Genomic DNA, 14855 nt, shown 5'->3' on the forward strand with positions numbered 1-14855 from the left:
TCCGCTACGCGGATTCACACAGTTTGCAAACAAAATTTCTTTCATAACCCGATGAAGTTAAAAAATAGTAACATCAATGCTTAAATGATTCAAACAATTTTTGAATTAACAATTGTATAAAGAAACGGAAAAATATCCCGACCGGGGCGACGTGCTTTCATTTTTGTTAAAAATGATGGGTGTCAAATGTAAACATTACCTCTGTGTCTGTGTTCGTCATACGATCGAGTCTTTTGGGTGGACGGTCGTGAGACCTTCTGATAGAGGTCAGTTATAAACATATCCTCTTGTCTTTGTTCTTTGAGAATTTAATCATGTGTATTATAAAACATGCACCGCTAGTAATCCACGTGTTGACAGTTACGCGTCACCACAAATACATTGTATCCATCGAACACAAGTGAAGTTGTTCCATCTATAGCCTAGATGGCGATGGATATAAGCGTAGATTATATATAATCACATGGCTCCGAAGGATGTAATATCGTCAAGTCAGACGACAATCTCAAACAAATTTAGCTACTTGAACACTGGTGTTTTGACAACTTCGGAAAACTCCACTGTGTAAGCGTGCGTCAGCCTCGCCTCGCTGCACAATAACGGTCACCGAGTTCACACATGTGGCCGAGACCAAATACTTTATGTTATTACGCTATATATGAACTTTTTGCAAAATTTAATACCTACTCAAAGTTCTGATCTGATTAAATAAAATTATCTCTGAAATTTACTTTGTTTGTCATGTTTATTTTACACTAAAATATTGAACTTTTTTGTCGTCGCGGATGAATAATTCTACCTTACGTGCAGCGTCATCATTCGCTGTTCAATGGAGTAAGCTCCTCCCACTTTTGACCGACTTTTATTGAATAATTACGTCACTTTCAAATGACGATTTTATTGCATAAAATATAAATAAAAAGTCGTGTGAATGTAAATATAGGGATTGGATTTCGTTTTTATGTTAACCATGCTTGTATGGAGCAATTCATCTAAGAATATATTCAATATGGGGCGCTAACGCGCCCCATAGAATATATTCTTAGAGGAATTGCTCCATACAAGCATGGTTAACATAAAAACGAAATCCAATCCCTATGTATACGTTAAAAAATAACTAGAACGGGCTTAATATAAGATTTTTAACTTGTGCCCAATCCTTTTTGTACTGTAACATTGCAAATAATATATGTTTAAATAAAAAATACCACCTTGCTATTAGACCACTTTAACTCAGACCCTCATGTGGTCTTAATAGAGAGTTTTTTCTTTATATTGTAATTTTGTCAAGATAACATCATCTATATACTAGTTTGTTTGCTTGCTTTTGTGTTACACTTTAAACAGACATTATCATTTACGAACATCTCAGGTTTCGAATGTGTAAGCAAGCAGGAGTAATTGGAAAAAAAATCAACCTGCAATTGATTACACCAGTCTCTAGAATATTGAAAACAACAAGTTTTTGTCTCTTCAACATGTCTGAATCCAGAGTTTGGAAAATAGGGGGCAATAATCTAGTATAGAACTCTGCTGAGAAAGTCTTATCAACAACTTATAGGGTTGATGTCGAATTCGCTTCCCAAGGACGGATATGCCACTGTCACACATTCACAGACAACCTTGTCCGATTAGCTCCATATACGATCTGACATCTTTCGTTGTACTCTTAAATGGTTCGCATCATTCCCGATATATTCTGTCTTTGCACAATACAGAGTTATCTCCCTTGCAGGTATAACGTTTTCGCGGGACTATCGTTTCTATTGGTGATGGAATGACGTTAAATAGAGAATGAATAGTGATTTGATTGCGTTAAAGGTGGTATGAACGCAATTGGATACAGACATATTCAATGAAGCGCGTGTATACCACCTTTAACGCAATCAGAACATTGTTCAATCTATATATTTACATAAATAAGTCTATATTTACATGTTCTTAGTCCAATTTAGAACGGTGTTGGTTGCTAATTTGGTTAACTACAGTAGTCAGGAAAACCGAAGATATGTTTCCGATTGTTGAACGTTATAGCTGCAGTTTGATTTGAAATATAATAATGACACCTTGCAGTTATTTTTTAAATATATATATCTATTTTCAATTTTATCATATATTAATGATGTCCATTTCGATAAATATTGAGATAACCGAGGCGGGGAGACTACCGGTATGTATCGTTGTCAGGGAAGTGATGTGGTCCGAAGTTAATCAAACCGCCATATTTGAAGGAAAGTAACTGTAGCCTACATTGATGGTATGGCCGTTGAGCTGCTGAATGTTGGTCATGTATCTATCGGACTAAGAACGCGATATAGACTTAATTCTTCATATTCATATCTTTCTTTTTATTGTGCGGAGTATAGACAAGTGTTTGCATGATGTGTGTAGTCCTATTTTGAATGCAAAGACGGAGGATAAAGCTGACGATACTGTTTCGGATACCTTTGAATAATTTTTCAAAATGCGTTATTTTTCCAACGAGAACTGTAACATGTGTACACAAAATCTGAGTGTACTGTCAATCATTTGGTGATGAGAATACACTAACATGTCAATCTGATTAAAATTCGTTTGATAAGAGGATATGAGAAAATCGTATTAGGGGTCATATCCAGGTGACCTTTGGAAATAGTCAATTAAATTGCTGCCTGCAGAATCTTGACAGTGAACACAAAAATGAGCACAACAAAGTTAATTTTACATGTATACTGGGACGAAATAGCGTTTTCAATTGATGTAGCAAGGTGTTAAAAATGCATTTCGTACAGGTGGTATAAGGTCATACGAACAAGACCACATATGGGATATTATAAAAATCTGTATTTTAATCAGATTGCTCAGATGTTTTTGTCAAATCTCCATAACATTTAAAAAAAACTTAAATAAATCATAATATGATCTACCGTAGATTGATAAATCTTCAAAATTCATTTTGGGAATCTTTGTTTTAATGATTGATTTATTCGTTTATATCAAACAATCAGAAGCTTCGTTACAAATGACGGCGTCATGTTTTTCCTTCAAGGACAAATAAAGTAAATTTTGGTAGCCAGTAAAAGTGTTTCTTACAAACAAAATTAAATTCACAATTTCGATCATAAACTTTTAGGCTTTTTAGTTGTATATATTCGTTCCAGAAAAGATTCACCAGGTAGGATTCTTTTGATGCCCACTTTTTCATTACTTTAATCCTTGTTATAAGCTTTAAAATTGTCTAGATATATAGAAAATAGTATGCAAACAAAACAAAAGCAAAACATCATATGCAAGAAATTTATTGAAGCAAAAGTGGAAGGACAGAAATAAAATACACATTACACTACTCAGAAAAGCAACTAATATTTCAGAAAAGCGAAATACTTCGAGCTCACAAAACGAAATTTTTTTTTTTCATTATATCTTCAGATTATTTTCTTGTCGTTACAAGGTGACTGCATTTTGTTGGTATCGTGATACAGTATTTATTTCCGAATCCACATAGCGTATTAACTGTTGTATCAAAATATATCTAAATAAGATATTATTCAGCTGATATCAAATGTTCTATGGGAACAGTACCGATGTCCCGATTCCGTATTTACACGAATTAGCTGGACTTACGCGACTCATGATAGAAGTTACAAGATATGAGTATAATAGTGCAAAAGGAGAAGAAAAAAAAGTTCGGTTATATAAAAGTTCGATATTTCAAGATCCACGACGTCAGGGGGATTGTTTTTATCCCTCTGGCCAATTACAAACGCCCACTGAGGGATCGAAGACGAGTCCTTGTGGGCATCGCATCTTATGCCATTTCTTGTTACTATCACACGTTTCATAGGCGTTTTCGTTTTCGTGAGTCCTGTAGTCTCCTGGTTCACATTGCTCTGACTCATCTTCAGGCTCTGTATGAAATGGACAATCATTAATAGAAATGAGCATTGTTGAAAAATATGTATGTAAAAATGAATGCAAGGGAGTCAAATTCATATCAGTATTGTATACTTTTTTCTGAATTCTTACATTGCAATATGTTGTTATATGACGAAAGTTACTTTAATCCAAGAAACCAGCGGTCAGTACCTGTGTTTGGGATTTAATTTCGAGAGACTTAATATTTTCACTAATGATTTATTTGTGTTTGCAATGAATTTAACTTCCCAAATCTATATACAAAAATGTAGGTTATGTTCAGAAAAATTTGAATATCTTGTAATAACAGCGGTTGACGTTTAAAAAATTCCCAAGCCGAGCCGCAATTAGTTACAGGTCCCACTTATTACGTGTATATGTTTAATTATATCATCAACGTCATCATGGCTTTACGGAAATGCTTAGGTTACTTTCACTTTAAAAATATTTGATTGTAAACACAAAAGAATCAGCCACAAGTTATTCCAACTTTAACAGACGTCTCCTAACATTATAATCCAATTAACATATTCATAATGACTTAGATACTTTTTTTATTATTTTTATTATTATTAAATTATTTTAATTAAATGTGATAATAATTCTGTAGTAAAAGATTTTGAATGTTTAAAGCGTATATGAACGTTCAGAATCTTCCACTGGACCTTATATACGATTGCACATCTACACACATACAGTTTACCACCAAAGCCAAAAAGCAACAAATTAAGGTTACTAATGGATAAGGAAAACTTCCGATTACTATTTATAAACCATTTCTGTCGCGGTTTCCATTTCAGAACAAGTTCACGACGATTAAAATTCTCGAATTTAAAAATTCAGTAGAAACGACTTGGATCGCGAAACTCGCGAAAGTAAATTGCACGTAAAAGAAAGGCTTCGTTGGATACCGTACACTTACCGTCTAAACAGTCCGTATGAGCATCCTTTTTGTGGACACATGTGAGTTTTTCCTGGTCCCAGAGTGTTCCTTCGCTACAGTTCATTAGTCTGTTGGTGTGATCACAGGAGACGTACTGCATACAGTTGTGAGGCAGGGAAGCGTGGAATTCTGTATCAACATTCTTTCGTTTCTTGCACGCTTCCACTAAGGTAATATAAACATTGTTTTGTTCATTTCTAATAAATGATATGCAATCATTCGATTCGATGTGTCAAATTTATCTTTAATTTCGTTTAATTATTATCGTAAGTATAATTTTCAACTTCAATGCTTCAGTATTTGAGTTTTCTCATGTTGAATTATATGTTTGCCTAAAGCAGTTCATAACAAAAGAACAACAAATTAGTATTATGCTTCTTTAAAAGCAAATGTTTAATATTTAATCGAACATAAGTATTCACCGTATTTCCAATTTCTATAATAAAGACTTTTAAGTCGACAAACACCTATAGTTCAATGCCTATTTTTTTTAATTTATAATCCAGCAGTGAAAGAATGTATGAAATGATGTATTTTTTAAAATAAAAACTTACTGTATAGCGCGGCAGATTAGTGACGATATCCGCCACAACTCTAGACGGATTCAAGAAAATAATCTTTGAATAATTCATCATACCAAAACTAATGTGGCATGAATATCCAGGGGTAAATAAACAACAGTACCATTTTCATCTAGGACCGAGGATGTCAGAATACATGCTACAGGAAGTATTGTTACAGCGAGGTGCCACGCTGTACACTAATGCGAATCATTCACGTACCACGTGATACCTGATAACGTTTATGCGGAACTATTGTTTCTATTGGCGACGGAATGACGTCAAATGATTCAAGATTTGAATGAGTAACATTCCATCACCACGGGAGATACTAGTCGCGCACATACGTTATCGTATTCGCGTAATATATGAGTTCGCCCCATTGTAAATGCATACCAAGACATTTTCCTTCATAGCAGTATCTGGTTTCTCTTTCCACGGAAATACCAACGCAGTCGTTCCCTCCATACTCGGGTTTCGGTTCCGTACAGGTTCGCTCTCTTTCTCTGCTATGATCACATTTTCCGCTACATTCACTCCAGTGGGTGAAGTCGGAGTATTCTGACCAGCCACCATGAACTGCAAGTAAAGATGTCATAACGATTAAAAAAGCAGGGCAATTCAAGGATTTCAGATAGTGAATGAAGCCGGTGTGTCTATAGAAAACTACCGGCCCGCGGTCAATACCTGGTTACTGAAACATTCGGGTCTCGAACTCGGGACCTAGGGGTGGAGGACTTGTAATAAAATTCGGTACATCACGGCAATAAGCGGAAGTAAAAAAAGCAGTATATTTTTTTTTCATTTTGATATCTTCTGATAAGCAATTCCTTTTTGTGAGAAAAGAAATGAACAGACAGCACATTGAAACACCACTAATTATATCCATTTAATGGGTCTCATGTAATAAATAACAATTAAACCGTTCTAAGTTTCAACCCCAACAGTAATTAGAACGAACCATATAAAGATAAATAACTATTTAAAAGGACCAATACGTTTCTGGAGCAAAAAATGAAATAAATTAATAACAGTTATAAAGTCCAAACATCCATTTCGATTGCTGAGATAAAGCTTCAACACAAAAAAAAAATGCATTCCCTGTATAAATTATTATCACATTGGAGATGCATTTCCGCATGGCGTAGTGGTATTACTGTGCGATAATTAGGACGACTGCGGGAAACATAAGAAGACCCACTTAATGAAAATTAACGTTAAATTATTTTTTATATAGTTTAGGTGTTGCGAAGTGCGCTATCAATGGTAGTTTACAACTTTTGCGACTATGAAAAATGTCGAAATCGCTTTTACGTTTCAAAAATAAAAAGCCGCTCTAAGACTACACTGGGTCCACAATTAATAGGAGACATAACGAAAAGTACTTACTTGGGCAGTTGTGAGTGTTGCACTCCAGAGTGTACGTTCGGGTGTTTCCGCCAGTACACGGATTTCCGCCATTGAACGCCGACCTTTTGTGACTTCTTATTTCTTTGACGTTCTGAGTGCCGCCTCCGCACTTTTTGTTGCAGTCTCCGATATGGGCAACTGTCCAGTCTGACCATTCACAGTGTACTAACAATGAAATGTCAATTTTTCTGTATAACATGAAATAACCGTGTGTACTTTCTGTTGTGGTTTGTAGTATTTATATAATCTCGTGAATAGATTTATTGGTTGATATCCAGTTGAGCATTAGTGACAATACTGTATCAATACCTTGCATTATATTCGTTGTTTCACAAGGAAAATTTCTTCTCAGCGAACATTTCATGTTGTTTTTCTTGAGCAAAAACTGAAGACATGATCCGATATTATTTTATGCAAATTTGATCTGTTTAAATGAACATACATGAATGTACACTACAACACCCTGGTTACATTATTAGGTTGATTAAAATAGAGCAGACATATTTTCTAAACAATCATAATCTTAGTTTTATTGAAGTCAAGTATGTTACCAAATTTCATACATAAACGTTACAGTAAAGGCACAAACATATAAACAATAGGAAAATGTCTCCCCATAAAGTTAAATACCAATGAAATCGTAAAAATAAGCCCAATGAAAATAAATTATTCCACAGTAAGTCATGATTATTTTCATCAGATTCAAAAATATACAAAATGTGATACTGTAAACGTGGAAAAAACGAGGAGGAATTTTCCCTAATTACGCGTAGGCCGCTTGATAGTGATAATTTCCATCACGCGTAATATTTTGTACATGTATGAACTTTGTTTTAAAAATCAAAAAGAGTATCTATATCGAAAATTACAACATTCTGAGTACAGCCAAACTTGTCTCTACTAACCACCTACTAAAGGGACAATGGAAAAATAGTCTTTATACACAGGTTAAAGTGTGTTGAAATAGTTCATTTAGGACACTGAAAAAGTTATCTTATTAAGTAGGTGGTCTGTATACACAGGTTAAAGTGTTGAAATAGTTCATTTAGGACACTGAAAAAGTTATCTTATTAAGTAGGTGGTCTTTTTACACAGGTTAAAGTGTGTTGAAATAGTTCATTCAGGACACTGAGAAAGTTATCTTATTAAGTAGGTGGTCTTTATACACAGGTTAAAGTGTGTTGAAATAGTTCATTTAGGACACTGAGAAAGTTATCTTATTAAGTAGGTGGTCTTTATACACAGGTTAAAGTGAGTTGAAATAGTTTATTTAGGACACTGAGAAAGTTATCTTATTAAGTAGGTGGTCTTTTTACACAGGTTAAAGTGTGTTGAAATAGTTTATTTAGGACACTGAGAAAGTTATCTTATTAAGTAGGTAGTCTCTATACACAGGTTAAAGTGAGTTGAAATAGTTCATTTAGGACACTGAGAAAGTTATCTTATTGAGTAGGTGGTCTTTATACACAGGTTAAAGTGTGTTGAAATAGTTCATTTAGGACACTGAGAAAGTCATCTTATTGAGTAGGTGGTCTTTATACACAGGTTAAAGTGTGTTGAAATAGTTCATTTAGGACACTAAGAAAGTTATCTTATTAAGTAGGTGGTCTGTATACACAGGTTAGTGTGTTGAAATAGTTCATTTAGGACACTGAAAAAGTTATCTTATTAAGTAGGTGGTCTGTATACACAGGTTAAAGTGTTGAAATAGTTCATTTAGGACACTGAAAAAGTTATCTTATTAAGTAGGTGGTCTTTTTACACAGGTTAAAGTGTGTTGAAATAGTTCATTTAGGACACTGAGAAAGTTATCTTATTAAGTAGGTGGTCTTTATACACAGGTTAAAGTGAGTTGAAATAGTTTATTTAGGACACTGAGAAAGTTATCTTATTAAGTAGGTAGTCTCTATACACAGGTTAAAGTGAGTTGAAATAGTTCATTTAGGACACTGAGAAAGTTATCTTATTGAGTAGGTGGTCTTTATACACAGGTTAAAGTGTGTTGAAATAGTTCATTTAGGACACTGAGAAAGTCATCTTATTGAGTAGGTGGTCTTTATACACAGGTTAAAGTGTGTTGAAATAGTTCATTTAGGACACTAAGAAAGTTATCTTATTAAGTAGGTGGTCTTTTTACACAGGTTAAAGTGTGTTGAAATAGTTCATTTAGGACACTGAGAAAGTTATCTTATTAAGTAGGTAGTCTCTATACACAGGTTAAAGTGAGTTGAAATAGTTCATTTAGGACACTGAGAAAGTCATCTTATTGAGTAGGTGGTCTGTATACACAGGTTAAAGTGTGTTGAAATAGTTCATTTAGGACACTAAGAAAGTTATCTTATTAAGTAGGTGGTCTGTATACACAGGTTAGTGTGTTGAAATAGTTTATTTAGGACACTGAGAAAGTTATCTTATTAAGTAGGTGGTCTGTATACACAGGTTAGTGTGTTGAAATAGTTCATTAAGGACACTGAGAAAGTTGTAACATTGAGAAAATGGTCTTATTAAAGTCACACTATACGTAACTATCAACAAAAAGCCAAGTTAGATTCGATCCTGATATTGTTAGTATTTGTAGATGTTGTTGAAATAAAATTTAAATTTCTTAATAACTTTGGTACAGCAGTTGTTAAAAGTCGATACTTGTAAATATGCCTTCACTTTAAACTGGTCGCCATAGAAGTTACGATTATTTCCGTACGGAAGTCGGAAAGTCCATGACCCTTTCTCGGAAGAGTTCGAACAGACTTTACGTAGTTACTGTTCGAAATCTTTCGAGCACTTTCCTTCTTCCGTTCGGCAATAATCGTAACTTCTATGGCGACCAGTTTAAATTAAATGCGTGTTTACAAGTATCGACTTTCAACAGCTACTGTGCCAAAGTTATTAAGAACTCTTTATAAATATTCTTTGATATAACTGAATTTCAACTACATCTACAAATACTAACAATATCGAGGTCGAATCTAACTTGGCGTTTTGTTGATAGTTACATATAGTGTGGCTTTAAGGTGATAGATAGACATATGTGTCTTACACTCTTATTTCTATTTTCCTTTATATCAATAGTATATTGTGTTAATGAATCAAGAATTCAAATAAAGAAAGTTTAAATTAATGTCACTAAATACCAAAATATAAATTCGCGATTTCGTTAACCGGAATCGAATGAATTGAATTTCGCGACATCTCAATACATTCTAACCTGTCAAAGACCACTTATGGGACAAAGAAAAATGGTCTTTATAGCCAAGTGGTCTTTATACACAGGTTTGATTTTGTTACATTGATCATTTGGGACACTAAAAAAAGTGGTCTTATTAAGCAGGTGGTCTGTATACAGAGGTGATCTCTAAGGCATACTTTACTATATGTACATAAGCAGTAAAGTTCTGTTTAAACTTACCACATTCTTCTTGCTTGGTACATGGCTCATAGGCCGTATAGTAATACGTTCTGTAATAACAATGAAAAATATTATTACATTCTTGAAAACGCATGAAATTTTCAGGAACAGAAATTATTTATTAAAGTGTGTTTAATCTAAGAATAAGATAAAAGCACAATTGGAAACGTTAAATTTAAAAAGAATACACCAAAAACATTTGAAAATCATATTAATGTGCAATTTTCTCGATTTTTTAAATATTGGAACAGCCGTATTATAAAATAATTGAAATATTTACACTTTGCCATACAGACTCCTGCTACTCTAAAGATAACATGCATTATGAGTGAATAAAAGCAGTTAGACTTGGTGTAGTAATCTCTATATACATGCGTAGGAGTCCTGTTTACTGACACCAAGTTAGTCTGCACGGGAAAATTATCACTGTCGTTAAATGAGTCCATTTTATTATGCAATTGATAAACAAAAAAGTTTACAAGTCAAGATTATTGAAGGAAAACTTTTGTTGGTATATGTCCACAAAGTGAGTATTTGAAACATCTTAAAATATTGTGTGTATGAAATATTGTAATGTGCGAGCATCATTTTCTTTGTAGATCAAGTCTGGTGAGGTCGACCACATGCTTTGTTTACGAAAAATTGTTGACATTTTCTCTTGGTTTCACAACATTCATGTTACTGCGAGATTGTCACGACGATGTTCGGAAGAATTCGCTTTAAAAAGTTGTTTTACTTTTACATGTACTATTAAAAATACTTTCAGTGTTGCAACTTTATAAAAAGTGGGAAAATTAGAAAGTTTAAACGTCATACAGACGGAGAAAAATGTGTATAACACTTAAACCGTTTTCACTATGACAAAAAGAGCAAAAGTTATAGATAATACAACTGTAAGCAAACGTCTTTGGTACATACTGACCTTGTATAATAGCATGTTCTCCACCAGCCACAGGACTGCTGGTACCTCTCTTTTCGAGATCGAGTCACCGAGCAGGTCGCCTGCTTCGTACACAATGCACTAAAACGACATAGAATCAAAGGTACAAGGATTATGATACATCTAAAATAAATGTATGAACTAAACTTTAAATATTTTTTAGTTGTATTTCATGTAATTTTCACTCCAATAAACTGGTGTTAAATATATAATGTGTAAATATAGATGCATAGATATGACGATTCAGATCCATAAAAACGCCGACATACCATTCAGATATCATTTTGTGATATCAGTTCTGGTCGTAAATATAACTATTTTTTTGTTTTTCTCTATAATCATAAGTTCTATAGAGGGTATTCCTTGTTTCTTGATGAATAACAGTGTGAAATATAACTGTTATACATTTATACACAATAAACAAGGGGTATTGTATTAATTATAATTTTACGTCTCTATTCTAGTTATCAGCATCGGAGAATATTGTCATTAGTAAATCAATATGTAAACGAAACTCGATTCCCCTTCTCTCGCCCCACCTATCTGTATATCTTACTGTGCCTCTTTTCTAGCCCCTCCTTCCTTCTCCATCTATCCCTCCCTTTTCAAGTTGTACATGTGTACATATATTGTCATCTTGTTTGTGCATGTTATTGTATTTATCAAATTTATTGGAAGAGGGCATAAAATATGTTGGAAAACTTGTGCCCATTGTATATATCTGATACAAATAAAATATGTTAAAATCAGTTCCACACATGGGACACACATTTCCAGGAAAAATAACATAAGTTTATGGAATGCAACACATTTATGCTCCAACCATTAAAACTGAAAAATTATTAAGAAAGATGCACGTAAAATTATATTTTTGTTTGATATTTCAAAAAAAGTTTTTCTTTACAAAACTACATCTTCATGGCAATTGCTGTGTTCTGATTAGTCAATATTGAGTGAAAATATCATAAGTGATATTTTCTCCAAATGGAAAAATATCATATATATGTTCACCATAAAATCTTATATTAATTTCACTCTAAATAATGTAATGAAATGTTATAATGTTTATAATATTGCATAGAAAAAAATAATAAAATCTTATAATATTATAAAACTGTAGAGAAAATATGTAATAAAATGTTATAACATTTATAATTCTGTATAGAAAAATATAAAAAAAATGTTATATTTATAATACTGTATAGAAAAATGAAATAAAATGTTATAATATTTATCATTCTGTATAGAAAAATGTAATAAAATGTTATAATATTTATAATACTGTATAGAAAAATGTAATAAAATTGTCATAATATTTATAATACTGTATATAAAATGTAATAAAATGTCATAATATTTATAAAACTGTATAGAAAATGTAATACAATGTTATAATATTTATGATACTGAATAGAAAAATGTAATAAAATTTCATGATATTTATAATACTGTATATAAAATGTAATAAAATGTTATAATATATATAATTCTGTATAGAAAAATGTAATAAAATGTTATAATATTTATAATACTGTATACAACGTTAAAATCCGCTCGGTCAATATTTTGTGGTTTCCTATAAGGAACATATTCATGGAAGGTAAATTTCGCTGAATATTGATCCCTACAATTCGTGAATCTATACAATATCGATGTTTTTAGGTATGTTAATGATTTTCTGAATAGTTCACTTGTTTTAGACTGCGGCTATGCAGCATAGGTAATAGTCATCATAGTGATATTATCATTATATTACAGACAAAATGCCAGTAGATTCGGTAATACTTACGCGGACGCCTCTCCGAAGAAGGAGACTCCGATCACGCACACAAGGAGAACAGCTAAGACCTTACAAAGTGCCATGTTGGTAGGGAAGGTACTGCCAAAGATGATTATGTCCTCCTATATATAGGGACTGGACACATTTTAGCAGGTAAAAACAATTTGGCTAGACAAATAAAATTTGATTACATTTCAAATTGCATTTTCTTAAATGTCAATATAGTGTGTGGTAAAAATGATGGTGTTCAGATGCATCAAATTTAGCAGGTGTTCAATTTTGGTTTCATCAAAAAAATTTCGCATATATGTCATGACCACACAAGTTGGGAAGAAGTCCTATTTTGAAAGAGAAAATCAAACTAAATAAATAACTTATACAAACAATCATTAAGTTAATGATAACATATAATATTATGGTTAATATACTTAGTTTTAAAAATCGATGGATTTTTTTTATTCGGGAGAGGGCAAATATGGCCCAACCCCAATATATATATCGTGTTAGACTATCACTGATAGAGAAAAATGAGAACTGATTGTAGACAAACTTAACAAAAACGTTTTAGAAATACAAACAACTTGGCAGCGAAACTAATGAAATACCGGTTCTTCTTTCAGATAACAGAAGTGACATTACATTATTTTTTTTTATCTGGAGAGTGAGTTTGAATTATCACAATAAATATTTGAGTATCGTTTAAGAACTAAAAGTGTTTGGCTAATTGTCAAAATCCTAGATCAAGCGCCGAGAAACAAGACCTAGTGCCGAGATGGTCTGATACCATATTGATAACATGAAAGCTGAACACTAGACATCACAGATATATATTAATAGCTTTCAAAGTGAGATTATCTAAAAATTTAAAAACCATCACTAAAACGCAGAAACTGACAAAAATGACATTTTATCAAACAAGTTGTATTATCTTTTTATTCAGTCACCTTCTGAACATTTTCATTTTAATTCTTTAGACTGACATAGAATTATTGAGAGAAATAGAAACTAATACCACTTATATCCCAAGATGAAATTTTAGGCTTGGACACACAGAGAACCCCAACAAGGATGAGGCGATGCCCTTAAAAGTTGATGCCCTGCAGGCTCCAGGATGATGAAAAAATCTTAGACTTAGGTTTAAACTTAGCCAATTACAACTGATATAACTCTTTGTAACATTATTTTTATTGACTAAATCTAACCTAAGACAGTTTGGACGTAAGATTGTTTCATGAACCTGGGCTACAACTGGAGACATAAGAAAATAGGAGCACAGTATCACGGTGTAAACAAGGATGGAGATAGAGAGAAAGACGGAAAACGGATCGTTGTGAACTAGGATGGATACAAGTTTTCACAAAGGTGGAAAAACTGTTTTTTTTTTCAAATTAGAAGGTAATAATTTAGACAATACAAGTTAAAGCATATCGTTGACAATGAACGTAAAATAACTGTAGTACTTTTACATACACATATGATAAAGTAAAATGACGTAGATTGGAGAAGTGATAGGTTTTTGTAATGAAAGGAAAATTATAAGGTGTCCGTGGATATTATATCATTAATTTAAGTACAATTTTTCATTTACATTGTCTTTTTTGTACACTGTTCTTGCAACCATTACTTCAAATCTGAACAACTCTCAGTGTGTTTTCTTTTCTTCGTGAAAAGAAAATATACCACTCTGTTATAATTATAAAACTGCTTTTGGATATTGATAGATATTACTAGTATATTGGTAAATATTATATTGATAGATACTATATTGTAAATATAGTATTGTAAATATAATTGTAAATATCATATTGATAAATATTACTATTATATTGGTAAATATTATATTGTAAATATTATATTGGTAAATATTATATTGTAAATATTATATTGATAGATACTATATTGTAAATATAATTGTTAATATC

General features: G+C 32.5%; 1 protein-coding gene across 1 annotated transcript; it reads right to left on the reverse strand.

The window, feature by feature from the left end:
* Positions 1–3202: 3202 nt before the first annotated feature.
* On the reverse strand, positions 3203–13049 carry LOC138336635 (uncharacterized). The gene is made up of 7 exons (XM_069286158.1): positions 12943–13049; positions 11136–11234; positions 10214–10263; positions 6787–6972; positions 5794–5976; positions 4817–5002; positions 3203–3887 (listed from the first exon to the last, which is right to left on the reverse strand). Exons 1-7 carry the CDS (start codon positions 13014–13016, stop codon positions 3721–3723), a joined length of 945 nt encoding a protein of 314 aa, XP_069142259.1. The 5' UTR covers positions 13017–13049; the 3' UTR covers positions 3203–3720.
* Between the last annotated feature and the right edge of the window lie 1806 nt (positions 13050–14855).

This window comes from Argopecten irradians, chromosome 12 (genome assembly GCF_041381155.1).
Source record: "Argopecten irradians isolate NY chromosome 12, Ai_NY, whole genome shotgun sequence".
In the NCBI taxonomy this organism is placed as follows: domain Eukaryota; kingdom Metazoa; phylum Mollusca; class Bivalvia; order Pectinida; family Pectinidae; genus Argopecten; species Argopecten irradians.

Bases quoted from the DNA above. Each gene is read 5' to 3' on its own strand.
- LOC138336635 (XM_069286158.1), bottom strand. From the start codon at position 13,016: ATGGCACTTTGTAAGGTCTTAGCTGTTCTCCTTGTGTGCGTGATCGGA. The intron at 10,264-11,135 runs GTCAGTATGTAC...TTGTTATTACAG, and splicing joins AGAACATGCTATTATACAAG to AACGTATTACTATACGGCCT. The intron at 5,977-6,786 runs GTAAGTACTTTT...CTTTACTTGCAG, and splicing joins CAACACTCACAACTGCCCAA to TTCATGGTGGCTGGTCAGAA.